This window comes from Acanthopagrus latus, chromosome 12 (genome assembly GCF_904848185.1).
Source record: "Acanthopagrus latus isolate v.2019 chromosome 12, fAcaLat1.1, whole genome shotgun sequence".
NCBI lineage: Eukaryota > Metazoa > Chordata > Actinopteri > Spariformes > Sparidae > Acanthopagrus > Acanthopagrus latus.
In genome coordinates, this window is record NC_051050.1 from 26458157 (window position 1) to 26475425 (window position 17269).

Consider the following 17269-nt stretch of genomic DNA (forward strand, 5'->3'; position numbering starts at 1 on the left):
TTGTTTTCATCAGAAATAAAATGAAGTGAGTGTTGAAGTGCTGCTGCGCCTGTGATGTCATCACTATGAACACATTACAGTCGATCACATGATGTCATTGTTAAACTCTGCTTTGTAAACTGCAAATTATTTTTTTTCTTCTTACATTCATCTTACTAGTAATATTTACAGGTTTGTTTTAATTTCAGATGGTTTCTTCATGATCATTTTTTTTTTTATTACCTTAAAGAAATACATTTATAATGAAGAGAAACAGCTTTATTTTATTGTCATTATTCCCTATTTCACATTCATTTTATTTTAGTGTTAGTAAATCAATATAGTTGTTATTTTCATGTATTAAAATATTAGTTTATCATATGTTTTATTTTCTTAATATTTTGTCTCCTTCCTGTTGACAGCAGAATTTGTCTTAAGGTCGGAACCTTCGTGTCGGTGCTCGTTGTTTCCAGTCGGACTCAGTTCCTCGCCCCCTTCATGTTCTCTCTCTGCGCTCCGTGTCTCTTCTGACTGCTTATTTGTTTGTTTGTTTGTTTATCTTCTATCCGGTAAAATCCTTCGTTGTTACGGGACATGTCGGCTGGCGGGAGTCTCGCGGGTGGTGGGAGTTCCTTGTTCTCCGGGTTCCGGGTTCTGGGACTTTACTCCAACCACGTGCCGCACGCGCTCAGGTACCACAAGAAGCACCGGGAGTTTTACGTAGTGACGGCTGTCGGGAAATGTTTCCACACGTACAACGTAAGAAACTTGTTGTTTATGGTTGTGTGTTTGTGTTTACACCGCTGAATGTCTCTGTGTGGCCGCGTGTTTGTCCGCTGACGGCTTCCGTACAGCGTGTCAACATCAGCTGTCTATGATGGAGCTGATCGATCGATCGATCTGAGACACCTGCTGTTTTCTGAGAAGACTTCCCTTTTTCGTTTTTGGAGTTCTGAATGGAGGAGTGATCAGAGTGTCGATCAGAGCAGTGATCGGTGTATTGATCAGAGCAGTGATCTGTGTGTTGATTAATTGCTGTATTGATTACTTTCAGGTGAACCGGTTGGGGATCGTTGCTGTCAGTGAGTACATCTTTCTTTTTAAATCTTTTTAAACTGAATTCACTCTGATGATGTTGCTGACAGCTCTGCTCTCTGATTGGCTGCTGTGTTCTGATGTAATGTGGTGGTTGCCTAGGTAACAGCCTTCCAGATGACATCACCTATGTGGCAGCAGACAGGATGTTGGTGTTCGCCGCCGCTGGACGACTCATCAGCGCCTTCGCCCGGAACAAAGAGGTTATTTTAGTTCCATTTACTTTTTCCACATAAACTGTTTGTAAGAAGAAAACGTCTGAAATTAACGTGACCGAACTGTAAACAAACAAATATCTGTTAAAATGTGTTGTGATCATTTTTTTTCATTGAACAACTTTTGAGAAGTTTCTGTTTAAGGTTCTCTGTTTTTGGCTTTGATTGATTTTTGTTTTAGTGTTTAAAGATGTTTTAAATTTTTCTTCTTTTCATAAAATGTTTTTAGTTTGAATTACAACGTTACATTAGCGATTTTTCTACCTTTTTAAATATTAAAATAATTGTTGCTGCAGTTTATTTTTAGATGTGATTTTTTTTTTTTTTTAATTGTTTGAATGTTAAACAGTTGATTTGAAAAAAGCACCTTTAGATTTGCTCTTTGTGCAGGTGGTGATGTGTTACCATGGACACAGACAGGAAGTGCGTGTGCTGCTTCCTCTGGGTGATCAGCTGATCTCTGCTGACAGCGGTGGTGATGTCATCGTGTGGGATGTACAGGGAGGAGGTGAGTGGGCGGAGCTTCACCTACACTTACTTGCTGCTTTGTCCTGTCCTGTTTCCCATCATGCCTTGCCTTCTCTCTGTCAGATGTCTACCTGCGGCTAGAGTTCGACCCCGCCACCTTCGACGTGTCGGCCATGATGCACCCGAGCACCTACCTGAACAAGGTGCTGCTGGGAAGCTCCCAGGGTGCACTGCAGCTCTGGAACATCAAGACCAGGTTAGCATTTTAGCATCCAGGCTAACGCTGTAGTTTGGTGGTTACAGTACAATTTTCGTACTTTATATTAGGTGGATGACCAGTAGAAGCAGTATTTACTGTAGTACTGTCAGTATATGTGTAGAAGTTCAGCTATGTGTGTTGTGTGTGGAGAAGTACGACAGGCTGAAGTAAAAGTGTTTGACTGAATCATGACCGATTTTCTTGTGTGTCTCAGTAAGTTGTTGTTTACGTTCCCTGGCTGGTCAGCGGGAGTCACTGTGCTGCAGCAGGTCAGTCACACACACACACACACACACACACACACACACACACTCACACTCACACTCACACTCACAGACTGTTTTTTTTCCCAGTCTCCCGCAGTAGATGTGGTCGGTATTGGTACAGCAACAGGTCGCATCATCATTCACAACATCCGATTGGACGAGACGCTGATGAGCTTCACACAGGACTGGGGACCAATCAGCTCACTTGCTTTCAGAACAGGTACAGGTGGTAGTCTCTCGTCCGCTGCATGCACTACCATTCAATCTCTCTCTCACTGTATTCTCTCTCTCTCTCTCTCTCTCTCTCTCCGGCAGACGGTCCTCCCATCATGGCGTCTGGCAGTCCTCAGGGCCACATTGCATTCTGGGATCTAGATCGCCGCCAACTGGTCACTCAGCAGAGACACGCCCACAGCACAGCTGTCGCCATGGCAACATACCTGCATGGTGAGCCGCTGTTGGTCACAAACGGAGCAGACAACGCCATCAAGGTGAGACACACACAAACACAAATCAGAGGAAAGATTCAGCTCACTTTGTCCATGGTTGTTTTTCACCATCAGTTTTGTTTCTCTCTGAACACAAGATGTATGTTTTGTTACACAACCTGCAAACACACAACTTGTATCTGTTCAGAGAACCTGAAGGAGGTCGAGCTGCAGACTCACAGTCACTTTTACAAAGACATACAAAAAGAATTAACAATGAAACTCTGTTTTTCAGGCCTCCGTAATGATCCACCGCTGTCAGCTTTAGTTTTTTCTTCTCAGCTCGTCACAACATTAAGTCTTTTTTTTGCAGGTGTGGATATTTGATCAGGAGGGGGGCGGAGCCAGACTCCTGCGGAGTCGTCAGGGTCACAGTGCTCCACCCACCACCATCCATCACCATGGCAACGATGGAAAAAACATTCTGAGCGCTGGTAAATAAACAGCTTCATCATCTGCACAAACGTCTTTATTGAAATAGTTCGTAGAATCATTTCTTTTCATGAAATGTAATTTTTGAAAACAAGACATGATTCAGTTTAATAGTTTAACCTTAAGGTGCTGTTTAAGTTTGGATTGTTTACTTGTCCATGAAGTCATTCACATTCTGGTTCTGTAAACATGATGAGCAGGATGTGAACAAAGATGTTTTCTGCCCCCTGCAGGTCAGGATGGGACACTGCAGTCCTTCTCCACAGTCCATGAGCGCTTCAACAAGAACTTAGGTCACGGTCAGTTCAGTCTTCCAACCAGACTCTGTTTAAAAAAAGATGTGTTTTTAAAGATGTCATGCTCAGCAGCAGAGCTCAGTCAGCTGTTTGATTAGGAAGCTGACTGGTGGATTCCATTTGTCTCCAAAATAAAATCCGGATTAAATGAATGGATTCTGGCTGAAACTTGATTTTCTGTGTTCAGGCTCCATCAACAAGAAGAAAGAGCAGAAGAAGAAGAAGGGGCTGTCCTATGAGGAGCTGCGTCTTCCTGCCATCACATCCTTCTCCTCCGGTGGGCGCTTCAACTCAAACTGGGCCGACACAGAACCCCATACAGAAACTGTCTGATTTAAACATGCCTCTCTGTTGATTGACAGCTGCCACCCGTCAGTCGGACTGGGACGGCATCGTCGCCTGTCATCGTGGTCGCCTAGCAGCCACCACATGGAACTACCAGCGGTGCACCATGGGAGCTCATCACCTGCAGCCACCGGTTACTCGCAGGGACAGCATCGCTACGGTAACGCCACTGTCTCACCTGTGTTTCTCAGAGCTCCTCTTTCCACACTATCTAAAGGTCACCTGACTTCCTGCCTATGTTTCCAGGCAGTGGCCATCACTTCCTGTGGCAACTTTGCTGTGATTGGCTCATCATGCGGCCGTGTCGATGTCTACAACCTGCAATCTGGCCTGCACCGTGGTTGCTATGGCGATGACAATAAAGGTAGGTTCACCTGTTCTTGCCTGTGATTATTCCGTACTGTGTGTCTGTCTGTCATTGACCACGCCCCTTTTCTGTTAAGCTCACAGTGGCGCGGTGCGAGGTGTTGCCACGGACACCCTGAACCAGCTGACACTCACCACAGGCTCTGATTGGCTGCTCAAGTTCTGGCGCTTCAAGACCAGGAAACAGGAAGAGCAGCTGAAGCTAAATGCTGCACCAGCTAGCATGACACTACACAGAGACAGGTAACTAACAGTTAGCATAATGCTACACAGTGACAGGTAGCGAACAGTTAGCATGAAGCTACACAGAGACTGGCATCCCACAACAGTATTGTTCTGTTTATTTTATGTTAGTGGGATGTTAGCATTAGCACTGGATGACTTCACGCTGCTGGTGGTGGACACAGAAACCAGACGGGTCGTCAGGAAGTTTGCAGGTCACCATGGCAACATCAATGACATGGTGGGTCCATGAAAGCTTCACAGCTAACAAACTGCTCACGATGTTCAGTAGAAACTAGCATGCTAACAGATTAATTTTTTAACTCTCACGCTAACATTTAACTTCCTCAGACTTTCAGCCCTGATGGCCGCTGGCTGGTTACCGTGGCGATGGACTGCACCATACGTACATGGGATCTCCCTTCTGGATGGTAAGAGTGGTACAGTCCACTTGGTTTAATATGGCTAACATTGAGATTCTCTTCATGACACTTGATTATTATAAATGATTATTGATAAGCTATCTGACTGTAAATGTTCTCGTCTTCTAACTTCATCCACATTCTTCAACATATTGTCTCCATTCAGACATTAAATATTCATGTGAACTTGGACGTGACTGATGATAATTTATATCTTTATAATATAACCCTAACCCTTCAGAGATATTCAGTGTTTCCTCTTTGAGTAAATGACAGAAAATCAAACTTTGTCTACAGTTATTCATTTTTCAAATCTCATTAAAACTTTTGAAAATATCAGTCGAATCTGAATCACTTCTGACTTTTCTCCCTCCCTCATACATTCTCATAGAAACTCCATTCAAACTATGAAATGTTTACAAAGACTCTCTCATAATACCGTAATTAAACTTTTTTGTATCATTCACACTTGTTGCACATTACACTGGTGTGTGTGTGTGTGTGTGTGTGGGTGTGTGTGTGGCTGACATGTGGAGCAGCTGTAGAAGATTCACTCATGTTATTCACTTGCTTTATTCACGTGCTGATTGCAACAATGTGGCTCTGGGCACAATCGGACGGGTCGACAGGAACACGGGCCTGCCGCATTAGATAAACTGAAATTTTATCACATACTGTGAACATGAATCAAAGTTTACCAGCTACGCTCCTTCGCTGATGATGATCATACTTGTTCTTTTTCTCTCTTTAGTCTCGTCGACTGTTTCCTGGTTGCCATGGCGCCAGTGGGCGTGTCTTTGTCACCGACCGGAGACTTCCTGGCGACAACTCATGTCGACAGTCTGGGCGTGTACCTCTGGTCTGAACCAATAAGTGTTTAGTAACAGCAGCCAATCCTCAGTCGGTGCTGACCTTTTATAATGATTACATCACTGAACTGTGTTTGACTTGTCAGCTGATCACTTGCAGCAACCAATCACAGTGCATCTCTCCTCCCTCAGGACCAATAAGAGTCTTTGTGGACCTGTGGGGCTCCGCCCCCTCCCGGCTGACTACCAGCCAGCTGTGGAGACGCTGCCGGGGGTCACAGCGGACGAGTCAGAACAGGAAATTGCATCAGAGGAGGCTGATGATGCGTATGAGTCTGCTGATCAATTGGGGGCGGAGCTTGTGACTCTGTCTCTGCTGCCAGAGTCTCGATGGAAAAGTCTCCTGCACCTGGACGTCATCAAGGTGAGAGCAGGAAGTGTGGTCTGAACCAACATGGAGGCGTGACATGACGTCGTGGATTATTTCTCTGTGATGTTGTCTGAATGTAACTGTTGATTTAAATCTGACAATATTTACCCCAATATTGTGTTTGTAGAGGAGGAATAAGCCTGCAGCGCCGCCTGCTGCTCCGGCTGCTGCTCCCTTCTTCCTGCCAACACTTCCTGGTCTCACCCCTCGATTCATGTCGCCCACGGCAACCGAACAGGAAACACAGGTCGGGCTTTTATTTCTAAAATCTTTTTATCTTGCTGACGCTTGATGACTGCATTGTTGTTGTTGTTGACTGTGTTGTTGTTGTTTCAGTCGAAGGTGCTGAGTTGGGGCTCGTTGTGTCAGAGGTCACAGTTCAGTTCTGATCTGGAGTCAGCTCTTCAGTCCGGATCATGTGAGTGTTTTAATTATACTTACAGTTTTTTCTAGTTACTAACACACTAAAATGACATGCATAGCACAAATATTTAAACTGACACACAGAGATTAAACCTCTTCTCAAGTCTCCAAAACTTTAAACACATTTTCTGCTTTACACACATTTTGCAATTCAAAATGGCACATTCTGAATGCACCGAACACAGTTCCCTGCATAAGAAACAACAATTTGACATAAAGTCACATCTTTGCCATTTCAAAACACTGCCATTTAAAATAACACTACATGAGGTCATTGGCCACTATATGTGCCACCTGCCAAACAATTAATGTAATGTAACTGTTTCCACTTCAGTCAGGAACTAAGCACTAAAAGACCACAGGTGAGAGGAAGAGGAGTGAGGATGAGAGTGAGAGGTGGAGCTGGTAGAGGAGCTCATGGCCGAAGACAAACAACTTTCAGATGAAATCAGAGCAACCTGAGTTGATGATGTCATCAACCATGAGCTGACCCTGAGAGGCTGGACTCTCTTATGGCAAAGCATTCTGAAGATGAGAGTGCTTTTCATTATGCCCAACAGAGTGTAGTGGGTTAGACAAGAATCTGTAATATGAATGAAGTGTGTGCCATCTGGTGCAACAGTTTGATTTTGATAACATCATTTTGGTTGCAGTGCTTCATTTTGCAGGATATATGAGGTATTTTGCGGTTTGAGTGTTTTGTTTTGTTAATTATGTTAAGTATTTTGATAAAACCAGCCGAGTTTGCAAAACTGTAATTAAGCAGCTGGCTAACCGCTGACTGTTTCTGCCACCTATTATTAATATTTTATTATTATTATGATTATGGTGTGTTTACGTTATCGGCTCGTTTGTTTACACGTTTGTTATTTAAAGATTGATGTCCTGATTAAAGGAAAAGTTCAAAGATTTCAAAAAATCATTTTCTCCTCGCAGTTGCTCGCCCACTGTGTCTCCTGAAGGATTGTGGGCCAGCGGCGGTCTCCGTTGAGCTCACCGGTCTGACATCAGAGGGGGCTGGAACCAGCAACCTCCTGCTCGCCTTCATCGAGATGATTGACAGCATGCTGGCCAGTGGGCGGGACTTTGATCTGGCTCATGCTTACCTGGCACTTTTCTTGAAGGTCAGCCAATCAGAGCTCAGCCTGCAACTCTTTATTGTGAAAATCTTTCCTGGGTTTCCTGTTTGTCATCAGGTTTTGTTTTTGTTTTTCAGCTTCACCTCCGCTCGCTGTCGCAGGATTCTGTTGCCATGGCAGCATTGCTCCGCCTCTCCTGCCGTCTGGAGGCAGGGTGGGCGGAGCTACAGTCATCATTCAACCAATCACTGTGTCTGCTGTCATACGCCAAGAGCGCCCTGCTGTGACAGTGTTTTTGTTTTGTACTTTATTAAATGTTGATGACGAATGCTGATTCGTCTCCTTGTGTTTTGATGTTTACAGTTTTGAAGTGACATCACTGTGTTTAGAATAAAAAAGTTAACAAACACAAGTTCCAGAATGTAAAACTTTATTAATAAACAAGAGAAACACTGAAACATTTTTTCTTCCAAAAAAACCCCCAAAAAACTGTCACATCAAATGATGTGATCATGACATCATGATGACATCACTCAGACAACCAGAGTTTGAAGGTTCGGTCGTAGGAGCTGGTGGCGATCAGTTTCCCGTCAGGCGACACGTCGACACCCATCACCTGAAGACACAACAACAGGTGTAAATACCTGAACTATCTCCACCAATCAGCAGCAGCGTCTGAAAGGACCAATCAGAGTGTTTGTACCTTCCCCTCGTGTCCAGCGAGCGTCTTCAGCGGCGTCCAGCCCGGGTGACTCCAAACTTTTGCAGTGTTGTCGTACGCACCAGTCAAAAGGAAGTGACCGTCTGTGGCTGCACACAAACACGAAGTGAAAAACAACAGTATGAAGAAAAAGTAAAAATAAAAAAATCTAAATAACCATCTTAATAAGTGTGTTTGTTACGTTGGAAGCGGACAGCTGACAGCAGGTTCTGGTGGGCGGGGACTGTGTACAGACACTTCCTGTTTCTCAGCTCCCAAACCTTGCAGGTGTTATCACCACTTCCTGTCGCCAGGTGATATCTGAGAAACCAAAGTAGATAAAATATTACAACATCAAACATTGTGTTTTAAACAAAAAGAAGAAATGTTTCGCAACAAACATTCTAACTTTGTTGCAACAAGAAGTAGATGAGTGAATCGGCTGAAAAGTGGCACCATGACTTCATCAACAACACACTGTAAGAAATAAACACCAATAAAAACTACAAAAATACTTTTGGTCTAAATTGAGTTTAAAGCTTTTTCTGTTTCTTTTGTTTGGCTCTGATTGGCTGTGTTTGCTCGCTGTTCTCTGATTGGCTGACCCGTTGGGAGAGAAGTGCAGACTGTAGATCTCCTTCAGGTGTCCCTCCAGGAAAACAACGCAGCGTCCCGTCCGAAGGTCCCACACCCGACCAAACGCATCCAGCCCACTGATTGGATGAAAGCCGAGGGGGCGAGGCAAGAGACAGATGATGGATCAAACATGGGCAAAGTCACAGAGGGACATTTAATATGCTAATGAGTTTCATCTCGCTTTAAATACAGTGTGTAGTAGTGAGTAGTGTACCCAGTAGCAGCCAGGGACCCGTCAGGGTGGAAGTGGAGGTCGTGGACTCCTTTGCTGTGACCTTCCTGATGGAGGATTTCCTCCTGAACCTCCAGATCCCACAGACGCCACGAGTTATCATAACTGCACATAGACCCAGGATCAGTACTGCTCATGTGTACTAGTACACAGATGTGAGTCTGCTGTGTGTGTGTATTAGTACACAGGTGAGTAGGGCTGTCACTTTTTCAAAAAATTAAGTTTGAACAAATTTGAAAAGACACGCAGTTTATTTGAATGAATTCAAATAACCCCCCCAACAACACAACATTAGGCTCCAGTTCCATGATGAGATCCCGAAATGATACCAACGGGCTGCATATCCTTGCAGATAAATCTTGCTATCTTGTCGGTCATTTTTACGAGCTGCTGGCAAGGCGCCTGCTGAAGCTGAGTGTGCAGCAGTCAGACAAGGTTGTAAACTCAGTCTGCAGATTTGTTGTCGTTGTAGAATAAGACAGCTGCTTTGTACAAAGTCGACAGACAGCTTTATCTTTGTTAGTTACTTTTCCATCTACGGTGTAGAACCCTAGATGCTTCCATACACTACTTCTCAGATGCTTTGGTTTCGTGATTGTCCGCTCAGGACGGCTTCGTTCGCTAGTGTCCTCCATTGTTGTAGCCAACAACTACTACCAGCTGAACTGACAGGTCAAGGGTTAATAGGGCCTGCAATAGGTCCAGCTGATTTAGAGCGCCCTCTGCTGGATCACAAGACAAACTACTTCAAACTGTCTGTAGCGCTTATAGACTGTACATTTTGATTTCCAACAGGTCATTACATTCGAATAAGAACTTTCCCCCCACTTTTGATCGAATAGTCAAATTTTGAATAAAAAGTGAGAGCACTACAGGTGAGTACCTGGTAGTTCCCAGAAAGCGTCCTGAAGGATGCCACGACACTCGGGACACTCGCTCACTGTGACCCTCGATGTCAGCCACCGGCTCGTCACTACGGCAACAAGAGAGACAGAGACAGGATTGAATGACCATATATGGATAAGTGAACAGGTCCAGGTCTCCTCGTCCCCTCGTCTCCTACCTCTCTAGGTTCCACAGCTTCACAGAGCCATCCGCAGCACACGAGGCCAAGCTGACGTCTGATTGGTCGAGGGAGATTCCGGCCTGCGGACGGAACACGACCGCTCCCACATTGGTGTTGTGTCCTACAGCCAATCAGAGAGCAGGAACAGAGAGGGGGTGGAGTCTCAGTGATTCAAGTGAAACAATCATCTTTTGATATTTAATAATGACTCTTAAAATGGACCATTTTCAAATGTTTTCATTTATCTTAATTAAATATCAAGTTAATTTACTTAAATAAAACCTTTAGCCAATTAAAGATGATAACTAATGTATATACACACCCAAAAAAATGTAAAACATTTAAATTGATCTCTACAACACAAAAACAGCGAGTACTAATTATAAAAACAAGCTCCACCCACCTCTCAGTGTACGAATCAGGTTGCAGTCGGGGACAGACCACAGCTTACACAGACCACTCCTGTAGAGGCCATTAGCATGTTAGCATTAGCATCACAACATGAGCATGAGAAGGTAAGACGCTCATAGAAACCTAAACACTACCACATAATGCTAACGCTAATGCTATCCCTGTGTGTTCCAGCTTTAGCTGCTTTAACGGTTATGTTAACTTCATGTATGCTAATGCTGCAGTGGGCGGGGCATGGTACCAGGAGGCAGTGGCCAGCATTTTGGAGTCTGGGCTGAAGTGACAGAAGCTGATTGGTCGATCATCACCGATCTGACTGCAGAAGTTGTTGAGATTCTGAAGAAGAAGAAGAAGAAGAAGAAGAAGAAGAAGAGATCAGAGATCACATCTACCCATTCTTTATTTTGGTTTTTGCTATTGATGAATAAATAATTTCTTTTTGATTTACGAATGTATATGATACAGAAGTGTTGAACCCTGTTTTATTTGTTAATCATGTTAATGAAGGTTCATGCATCATCTGTTCATTCAGTTATTTCAAGTTATTGTAAATCTGGAAAAATGAAACATGAATCTGAATTTAACTTTTTGGGTTAAAACAAATAAATTGATGTCTTCCTGATGTGTTATTGTTTGCGTTTTGTTTCTGAGTTCTTAACACTCCGTTTCTTGTTTATTTCATTATTTATTAAACTACCAACTTCGAGTTGAAATGTGTATTTTTGGTGCCAAAAAAAACAAAAACAAAAACTTCATTTTTCCTTTATGTTTTTCAGACTGAATTAAATTATTTAACAAACTGATGATGGAGACCAATAAAATCAAACTGTTGACCATCATCATCATCATCATCATCATCATCATCAGACAGAAGCTCCACTGGACAACCGTCATTTAATCGATGCGACTCTCTGGTGATAAAGTGAAACTTCAGTCTGTTTTATTTTGAAAGTTTAGTCGTGATCATGTCCCTGTTCTATTGTGAAGAGTCTGTCAGAATTCTTATCACAAAAAGGTTAAACAAACAAAATGGAGATTTAAAAACATTTATTGAAAGTCTAGAAATGGACAGAATTTCTAGGTGCAGCCAGGGACCGGAGGGGATCTGGTTCAGGAGCCACTGGATCTCATCTCTGCTTTTCGCAGATGATGTGGTCTTGTTGGCTCCTTCGAGCCAGGACCTCTGCATGGTTCTTGACTGGAAAAAGGTGGCTTGCTCCCTCTGGGTTGGGGGAGAGCTACAGCCTCAGGTCGAGGAGTTTAAGTATCTTGGGGTCTTGTTCATGAGTGAGGGAAGGATGGAGCGTGAGATTGACAGGCGGATCAGTGCGGCGGCCGCAGTAATGCGGCCGTTGTATCAGTATATCGTGGTGAAGAGTGAACTGAGCCGAAAGGTGAAGCTCTCAATTTACCGGTCAGTCTACGTTCCTACCCTCACCTATGGTCATGAACTTTGGGTCATGACCAAAAGAATAAGATCCTGGATACAAGCGGCTGAAATGAGTTTCCTCTGCAGGGTGGCGGGGCGCTCCCTTAGAGATAGGGTGAGGAGCTCTGTCACCCGGGAGGAGCTCGGAGTAGAGCCGCTGCTCCTCCACATCGAGAGGAGTCAGCTGAGGTGGCTCGGGCATCTGTTTCGGATGCCCCCGGGACGCCTTCCTCGGGAGGTGTTCCTGGCATGTCCCGCCGGGAGGAGACCCCGGGGAAGACCCAGGACACGCTGGAGTGACTATGTCACCCAGCTGGCCTGGGAACGCCTTGGGATCCTCATGGAAGAGCTGGAGCAAGTGTCCGGGGAGAGGGAAGCCTGGGTGTCCCTGCTCAGGCAGCTGCCCCCGCGAACCGGCCCCGGATAACGCAGAAGAAGATGGATGGATGGATTCATCGAAAGTCATTTTATTAATCACTTCATTTACTGAATAGCTTATTAAGGCAAGTTATTGATTTGACCTGATTTATATTTCTGAACCTTCTTATCTAATTAATTAAAATGGAGTGTGAAGGTCTCTGTATCCTTTATATCCATTTTATTTTGAAAGAAAAATCTGGATGTTAATGTGCTACTTTCACAAGCTTTACGGTGCGTCTGATACTGGCAGAAGACGGATGAACAGAGAAGCATTTTTTTTTTTCGTACTGTTTATTGTCTCCAGAGAGGGAACAAGGTATGACATCGGTTATTTATTTGTTGTTGGTTTAACTGATGTCAGCTAAAGTGTGTTAATATTTTGTTTGTTTGTTTTTTGAAACAGTTAACGGTTTCTCTGCACAGCTCTTACGGTGTGACATGAATTATTAAAAGCTATAAAACAGCAATTAAAGAGTCAGACCATCCTACTTCTGGGGCTACGACACGGATCATTAATCCTCGCGTCTCACCCTCAGGCTCTTGTGCAGCTCCTGTTGCCGGATCGTCCTGGTTGACTCGGGAACATCCTTCTGAGCGCGTGCAGCTTCCAGGCGCCTCATCGCCCTGAGGGACCAATCACAGCAGTGGCTTGTGAGTCTCAGCCAGTCAGATCACTCTGATAACTTTTGAAACATGAAGAAGAGACCGAGGGTTGCCCTCTTGCTCTGACTGGTTGCTTTGTTGCTGACTCACCGTGGCAGAGAGTATTTGGCCAACCAAAGACGAGCGTCCTTCAGGGAGGCGGAGCCTTCGTGGTACCATGTCTGCTGGCACTGTGATTGGTCAGAAAGGAAAAACACAAAATCATTTATTTTCATTTTTGTGGATTTGAGATTTAACAACAACGTGTGTGTGTGTGTGTGTGTGTGTGTGTGTGTGTGTGTGTGTCGACCTCGTCCTGTGACCTCTTGGCTCTCTCCTCGTCTCTCCTGGACTTCTTCAGAGCGTCCGGACCGACGACAGACAGAACACTTCGCAGTCTGATGACACAGACAAGACAGAGCTTTGTTACTGATCAGGGATCAGTATCAGCCATCACCTGATGATTAACTGATCACCACGCTGTGAGCTGTGACAAGCTGCTGGTCACCGATGTTGATCTGTGTGTGTGTGTTTTAACGCACCGTTCGCGACGGTCTGCTGGCCCCTCTCCGAACAACGTGATTGGCTCTCCCAGCGCTCGGAGGCCGGCCTTCACCTCAGCATCGTCGGTGGAGACGGTGATCTGTCGCGCTCGGCGCCGGCGCTCAAACGCAGCGAGTGCTTCCTGCTGCCGCTCGCTGACACGCTCCTCCATCTCCAGAGTCTCTCCTGCACGGCATCATGGGAAATAGAGTCACACACACACACGTACACGCACGTTCACATCCTTCTGTAGTTCACAACATGAGACCGACCTGAAGAGATGTTGATGTTTCCCGCCTCGATGCCCGCCTTCACCCCATCACTTCCTGTCATCTTGCTGCTCGCCGTCAGTGAACTCAGCCGTTCACGCTCTTTTTCCTCCAGGCTGCCGTAGTAAACGCGGCTCCTCTTCACGGCCGGAGCCAAGTCCTCGTCGTCAGACATTGTTAATCACGTTGTCTTCTTCTTCTGCTGCTGTAGGCCCCAGAGGCTGCTGGGAAAACTGGGAAAACAGAGACCCACCAGAACACAAACATGTACATTTAGCAGAACATTAAAGACAGTAAGTAATTATTCTTTTCATTTTTAAAATCATCTTTTCTTGTAACAATTCTGAGTTTGAGTGGAAACTAAACTAAATGTTTGACATGATGGTCAATAAATCCTCCTCAGAACAAACAATCACCACAAATAAACGTCTGAACATTCAGATCAGGCATTTTCAGGACCCAGACTAGCACCAAACTCCTTCTGGATGTTCTTCTTGGCACTGAAGACTCCCTTAAAGTGTTTTTCAGTATTGAACTTCTTGTAGCCACCTCACAGTTTCTTCCAACACTTCCTGGACCCGGACACTCTGCTGCACTTTAGTTTTTTGGATTTCCTGTCTCCATACCAGCACCAACAAAAGAATCATCTTGGTGCTGGGAACCTGCAGGCGGCGGGCCGGATCACTCACAGGAGAAGTGGTGAACCAGTTTATTGATAAGTGAGTATTGATCATGTGACGTAAACACAGATAAATTACAGAGATCACAGAAGAATTCAAAGTCTTCGGTCGAACTGTTTATTTCTATAGTTTATCATTATATGTTAGCAGACTCATTTGAACATTTTAACACATCTACATATTGTAAGGACACCAACACAGTGAACTGTCTGAGTGTGTCTGTGAGTCCTCAGTCTTAAATCAGGCGGTTTTCAGATGGAGTCTGGTTCAGAGAGCTCCGGTGATAAACAGAGGAAACAGACAAAACGCGGTTAGACAGCTAATGTTAGCATTAGCATTAACAACAACTCAAACATCCAAACAGCAGCGTCAAGCGCCACGTCAGCCACACGTGAGCCCACAGACGGCACGTGTGATTGACAGGTGTGTAGCAGAGATTTCCAAACCATAACCTTTAAAAATGTTAAATTAAATGTAAACTTACATGTGAAGAGAGACGAAGCGGCGGCGTTAACCGGACGTAAACACGTCATTAGCTTCCGGGTCAGGGGATGTTCTTCCGGTGGACAGAGCGGTAGCAAACAAACACAAGAGGAGAGAAAAGCCGCGAAAATCCTGCAACAATACACCTGTCAGGTAACTGTACACACGTCCAGTATACCCGTTGAAGCTGTGGGCTATAGGTGAGCAGCACGCGCGGATGTTTCCTGTTAAATTCACTGTTTGTAGATGTTCGAACAGACGTTAGCCTGTTAGCTTAGCTTAGCTAATTAAATTCATGTTTTATTTGATTTTACTTCACTTCCGGTTTTATAATGATGATCAGGTTCTGTTGGAGATAATCAATAACACTATCAGCGTGTGTGTCACTGTGCGTGTGTGTGTGTGTGTGTGTGTGTGTGTGTGTGTGTTCGTGTTCTAAAGAAAAGATGCTGAGGAGGAAACCGACCCGTCTGGAGCTTAAGATCGACGACACAGAGGAGTTTGAGAGTGTCAAGAAGGAGCTTGAGGTGACAATCACTTCCTCATAACGTTGATCAATACTGATTAGCATCAATCAGTAGTATCTTTAAGACTCTATGCAGTCAGTATAGATCAATATATTGATCAGATTTGGAGGCGGGTCTCTTGTGTCCAATTAGTTTCTAACAATCTTTTTCTGTTTTACAGGCGAGGAAGCGTCAGCGAGAGGAGGCGGAGTCAGGAGGTGGCATGGGCGGAGCTTCTGTTATCAGTGTTGACATCATCGGGGGCGGAGCCTCTGCCTCAGCTTCTTCCTCCACCGCGGCGTCGAGGGCGGAGCTTATTAACGAGCGAATTGGCTACAAGCCCCACCCCAAACCCGCCACGCTGCCGACCTTATTTGGAAGTTTACAGTTTTAATAAAATCGTTTGAACAGAAAAACTGTTTGTTTGTTTGTGGAGCAGCTGACAGCGTTAATCTGGTCTAATGTCATTAAAACAAATGTGTCTCATAGTTTAAAGCTCACAGTGGTTAACGGTGTGATGAGGCCGGTCCATCAGGTTGACAGAAGTTTAATGTTCATAACTTTTGTTTATAAAACAGATATGAATGAAATGTAGCACCATCCTGCACTACTTACCACTTCTACATCCGCCATCTTCTGCAATAACGCTATTTAGATATTTTTTTTTACATATTTATATTCGTACACTGAGTCTGTTTATTTCAAACCAGTTTATCCAGTGTATTTTATCCAGCCTTCAACAAAGCAATACTCTGACACTTTATTTAAATGTATATAACGGACATTGCATGCAGTCCTCTCTATATTGTATCTTTCTCTCTCATCCAAATCTTTTTTTAGTATTTTCAAGTCTTGTATTTATTGTACGTCTGTCTACCTGCTACTGTTACAAGTGAAATTCCCCGATGTGGGATGAATATAAAGTCTAAATGAAGATGAAAACTGTCACACGCAGGATTCAGGAGTCAGAATAAAAAGATGAAGGTAAACTGGACCTGTTGGACTCATGGACCAGCAGAACACCATCATGGAGGCCAGTCACTGATGACGTGGAAACCTGGACCTGGTGTTGCTTGAAGGAAGCTCGTCAGCACTCACCAGCAACACTTACTGGCAGTTCTGAAGGCTCAAGATGCTCCACAAGGGTTCTGGAGCTGTGGGCAGAATAATGATATAAAAAGATTTCAAATGAAAGATGTTGAATTTATGTTCTCGAATAACTCAAATATATCAAAGTTTATCAAGTTTTAATGAAGCCCTGTGTCATATATTCACATCATTGTCATGTCTTTTGTCTTCGGGGTTGAAAGTTTCAGATTGCAACTGTGTAAATTAAGTTTAGTTTTATTTTTTAAAGTCGCTGTAGTTTAAAGAAAAGTTCTCACTGAGATTACGAGAATAAAACATTTATGATAAACGACTCTGTGTGTCCTGAAACGGACTTATTGTTGATTTGTATTCTGTTCATTTCATTCATACGAACTTCAGTTCAGACCTGTTGGCTCTGTACTCCACCTGTTGGCTCTCTTCTCCACCTGTTGGCTCTCTTCTCCACCTGATGGCTCTCTTCTCCAACTGTTGGCGCTGTTGTCTGTTTTTCAAAAGCATAGCGCCGTGCTTTTATTGTGAAGGCTCGAGCAGGAAGGACTCGTCCTCTC

At 44.2% G+C, this 17269-nt stretch overlaps 3 protein-coding genes across 7 annotated transcripts; 2 read left to right on the plus strand and 1 right to left on the minus strand.

The window, feature by feature from the left end:
- The first annotated feature begins 436 nt into the window (after positions 1-436).
- On the plus strand, positions 437-8006 carry wdr36 (WD repeat domain 36). The gene is made up of 22 exons (XM_037116429.1): positions 437-738; positions 1034-1061; positions 1177-1277; positions 1680-1797; positions 1881-2013; positions 2231-2285; positions 2370-2502; positions 2598-2773; positions 3084-3204; positions 3436-3501; positions 3686-3775; positions 3861-4003; positions 4090-4207; positions 4287-4452; positions 4564-4672; positions 4783-4862; positions 5605-5712; positions 5855-6086; positions 6220-6339; positions 6429-6510; positions 7452-7639; positions 7732-8006. The coding sequence occupies exons 1-22, from the start codon at positions 574-576 to the stop codon at positions 7879-7881; spliced, it is 2682 nt and encodes an 893-aa protein (XP_036972324.1). The 5' UTR covers positions 437-573; the 3' UTR covers positions 7882-8006.
- Position 8007: 1 nt separating this feature from the next.
- On the minus strand, positions 8008-17268 carry prpf4 (PRP4 pre-mRNA processing factor 4 homolog (yeast)). Of its 2 annotated transcripts, XM_037116431.1 has the most exons (16): positions 17127-17268; positions 16607-16765; positions 13946-14175; positions 13673-13859; positions 13441-13528; positions 13242-13321; positions 13019-13112; positions 10881-10975; positions 10632-10690; positions 10226-10349; positions 10046-10135; positions 9145-9267; positions 8900-9007; positions 8497-8615; positions 8298-8404; positions 8008-8210 (listed from the first exon to the last, which is right to left on the minus strand). In XM_037116431.1, the coding sequence occupies exons 3-16, from the start codon at positions 14115-14117 to the stop codon at positions 8124-8126; spliced, it is 1533 nt and encodes a 510-aa protein (XP_036972326.1). In that variant the 5' UTR covers positions 14118-14175; positions 16607-16765; positions 17127-17268; the 3' UTR covers positions 8008-8123. The 2 variants fall into 2 exon arrangements, with proteins under 2 accessions (XP_036972326.1, XP_036972325.1); XM_037116430.1 differs by lacking the exons at positions 16607-16765; positions 17127-17268 and adding an exon at positions 15107-15246.
- Positions 15118-16027, plus strand: cdc26 (cell division cycle 26 homolog). Of its 4 annotated transcripts, none has more exons than XM_037116436.1 (3): positions 15118-15258; positions 15547-15632; positions 15793-16027. In XM_037116436.1, exons 2-3 carry the CDS (start codon positions 15552-15554, stop codon positions 16003-16005), a joined length of 294 nt encoding a protein of 97 aa, XP_036972331.1. In that variant the 5' UTR covers positions 15118-15258; positions 15547-15551; the 3' UTR covers positions 16006-16027. The 4 variants fall into 4 exon arrangements, with proteins under 4 accessions (XP_036972331.1, XP_036972333.1, XP_036972332.1 ...); XM_037116438.1 differs by having other exon boundaries at positions 15127-15258; positions 15552-15632; XM_037116437.1 differs by having other exon boundaries at positions 15165-15305.
- Position 17269: the final 1 nt, after the last annotated feature.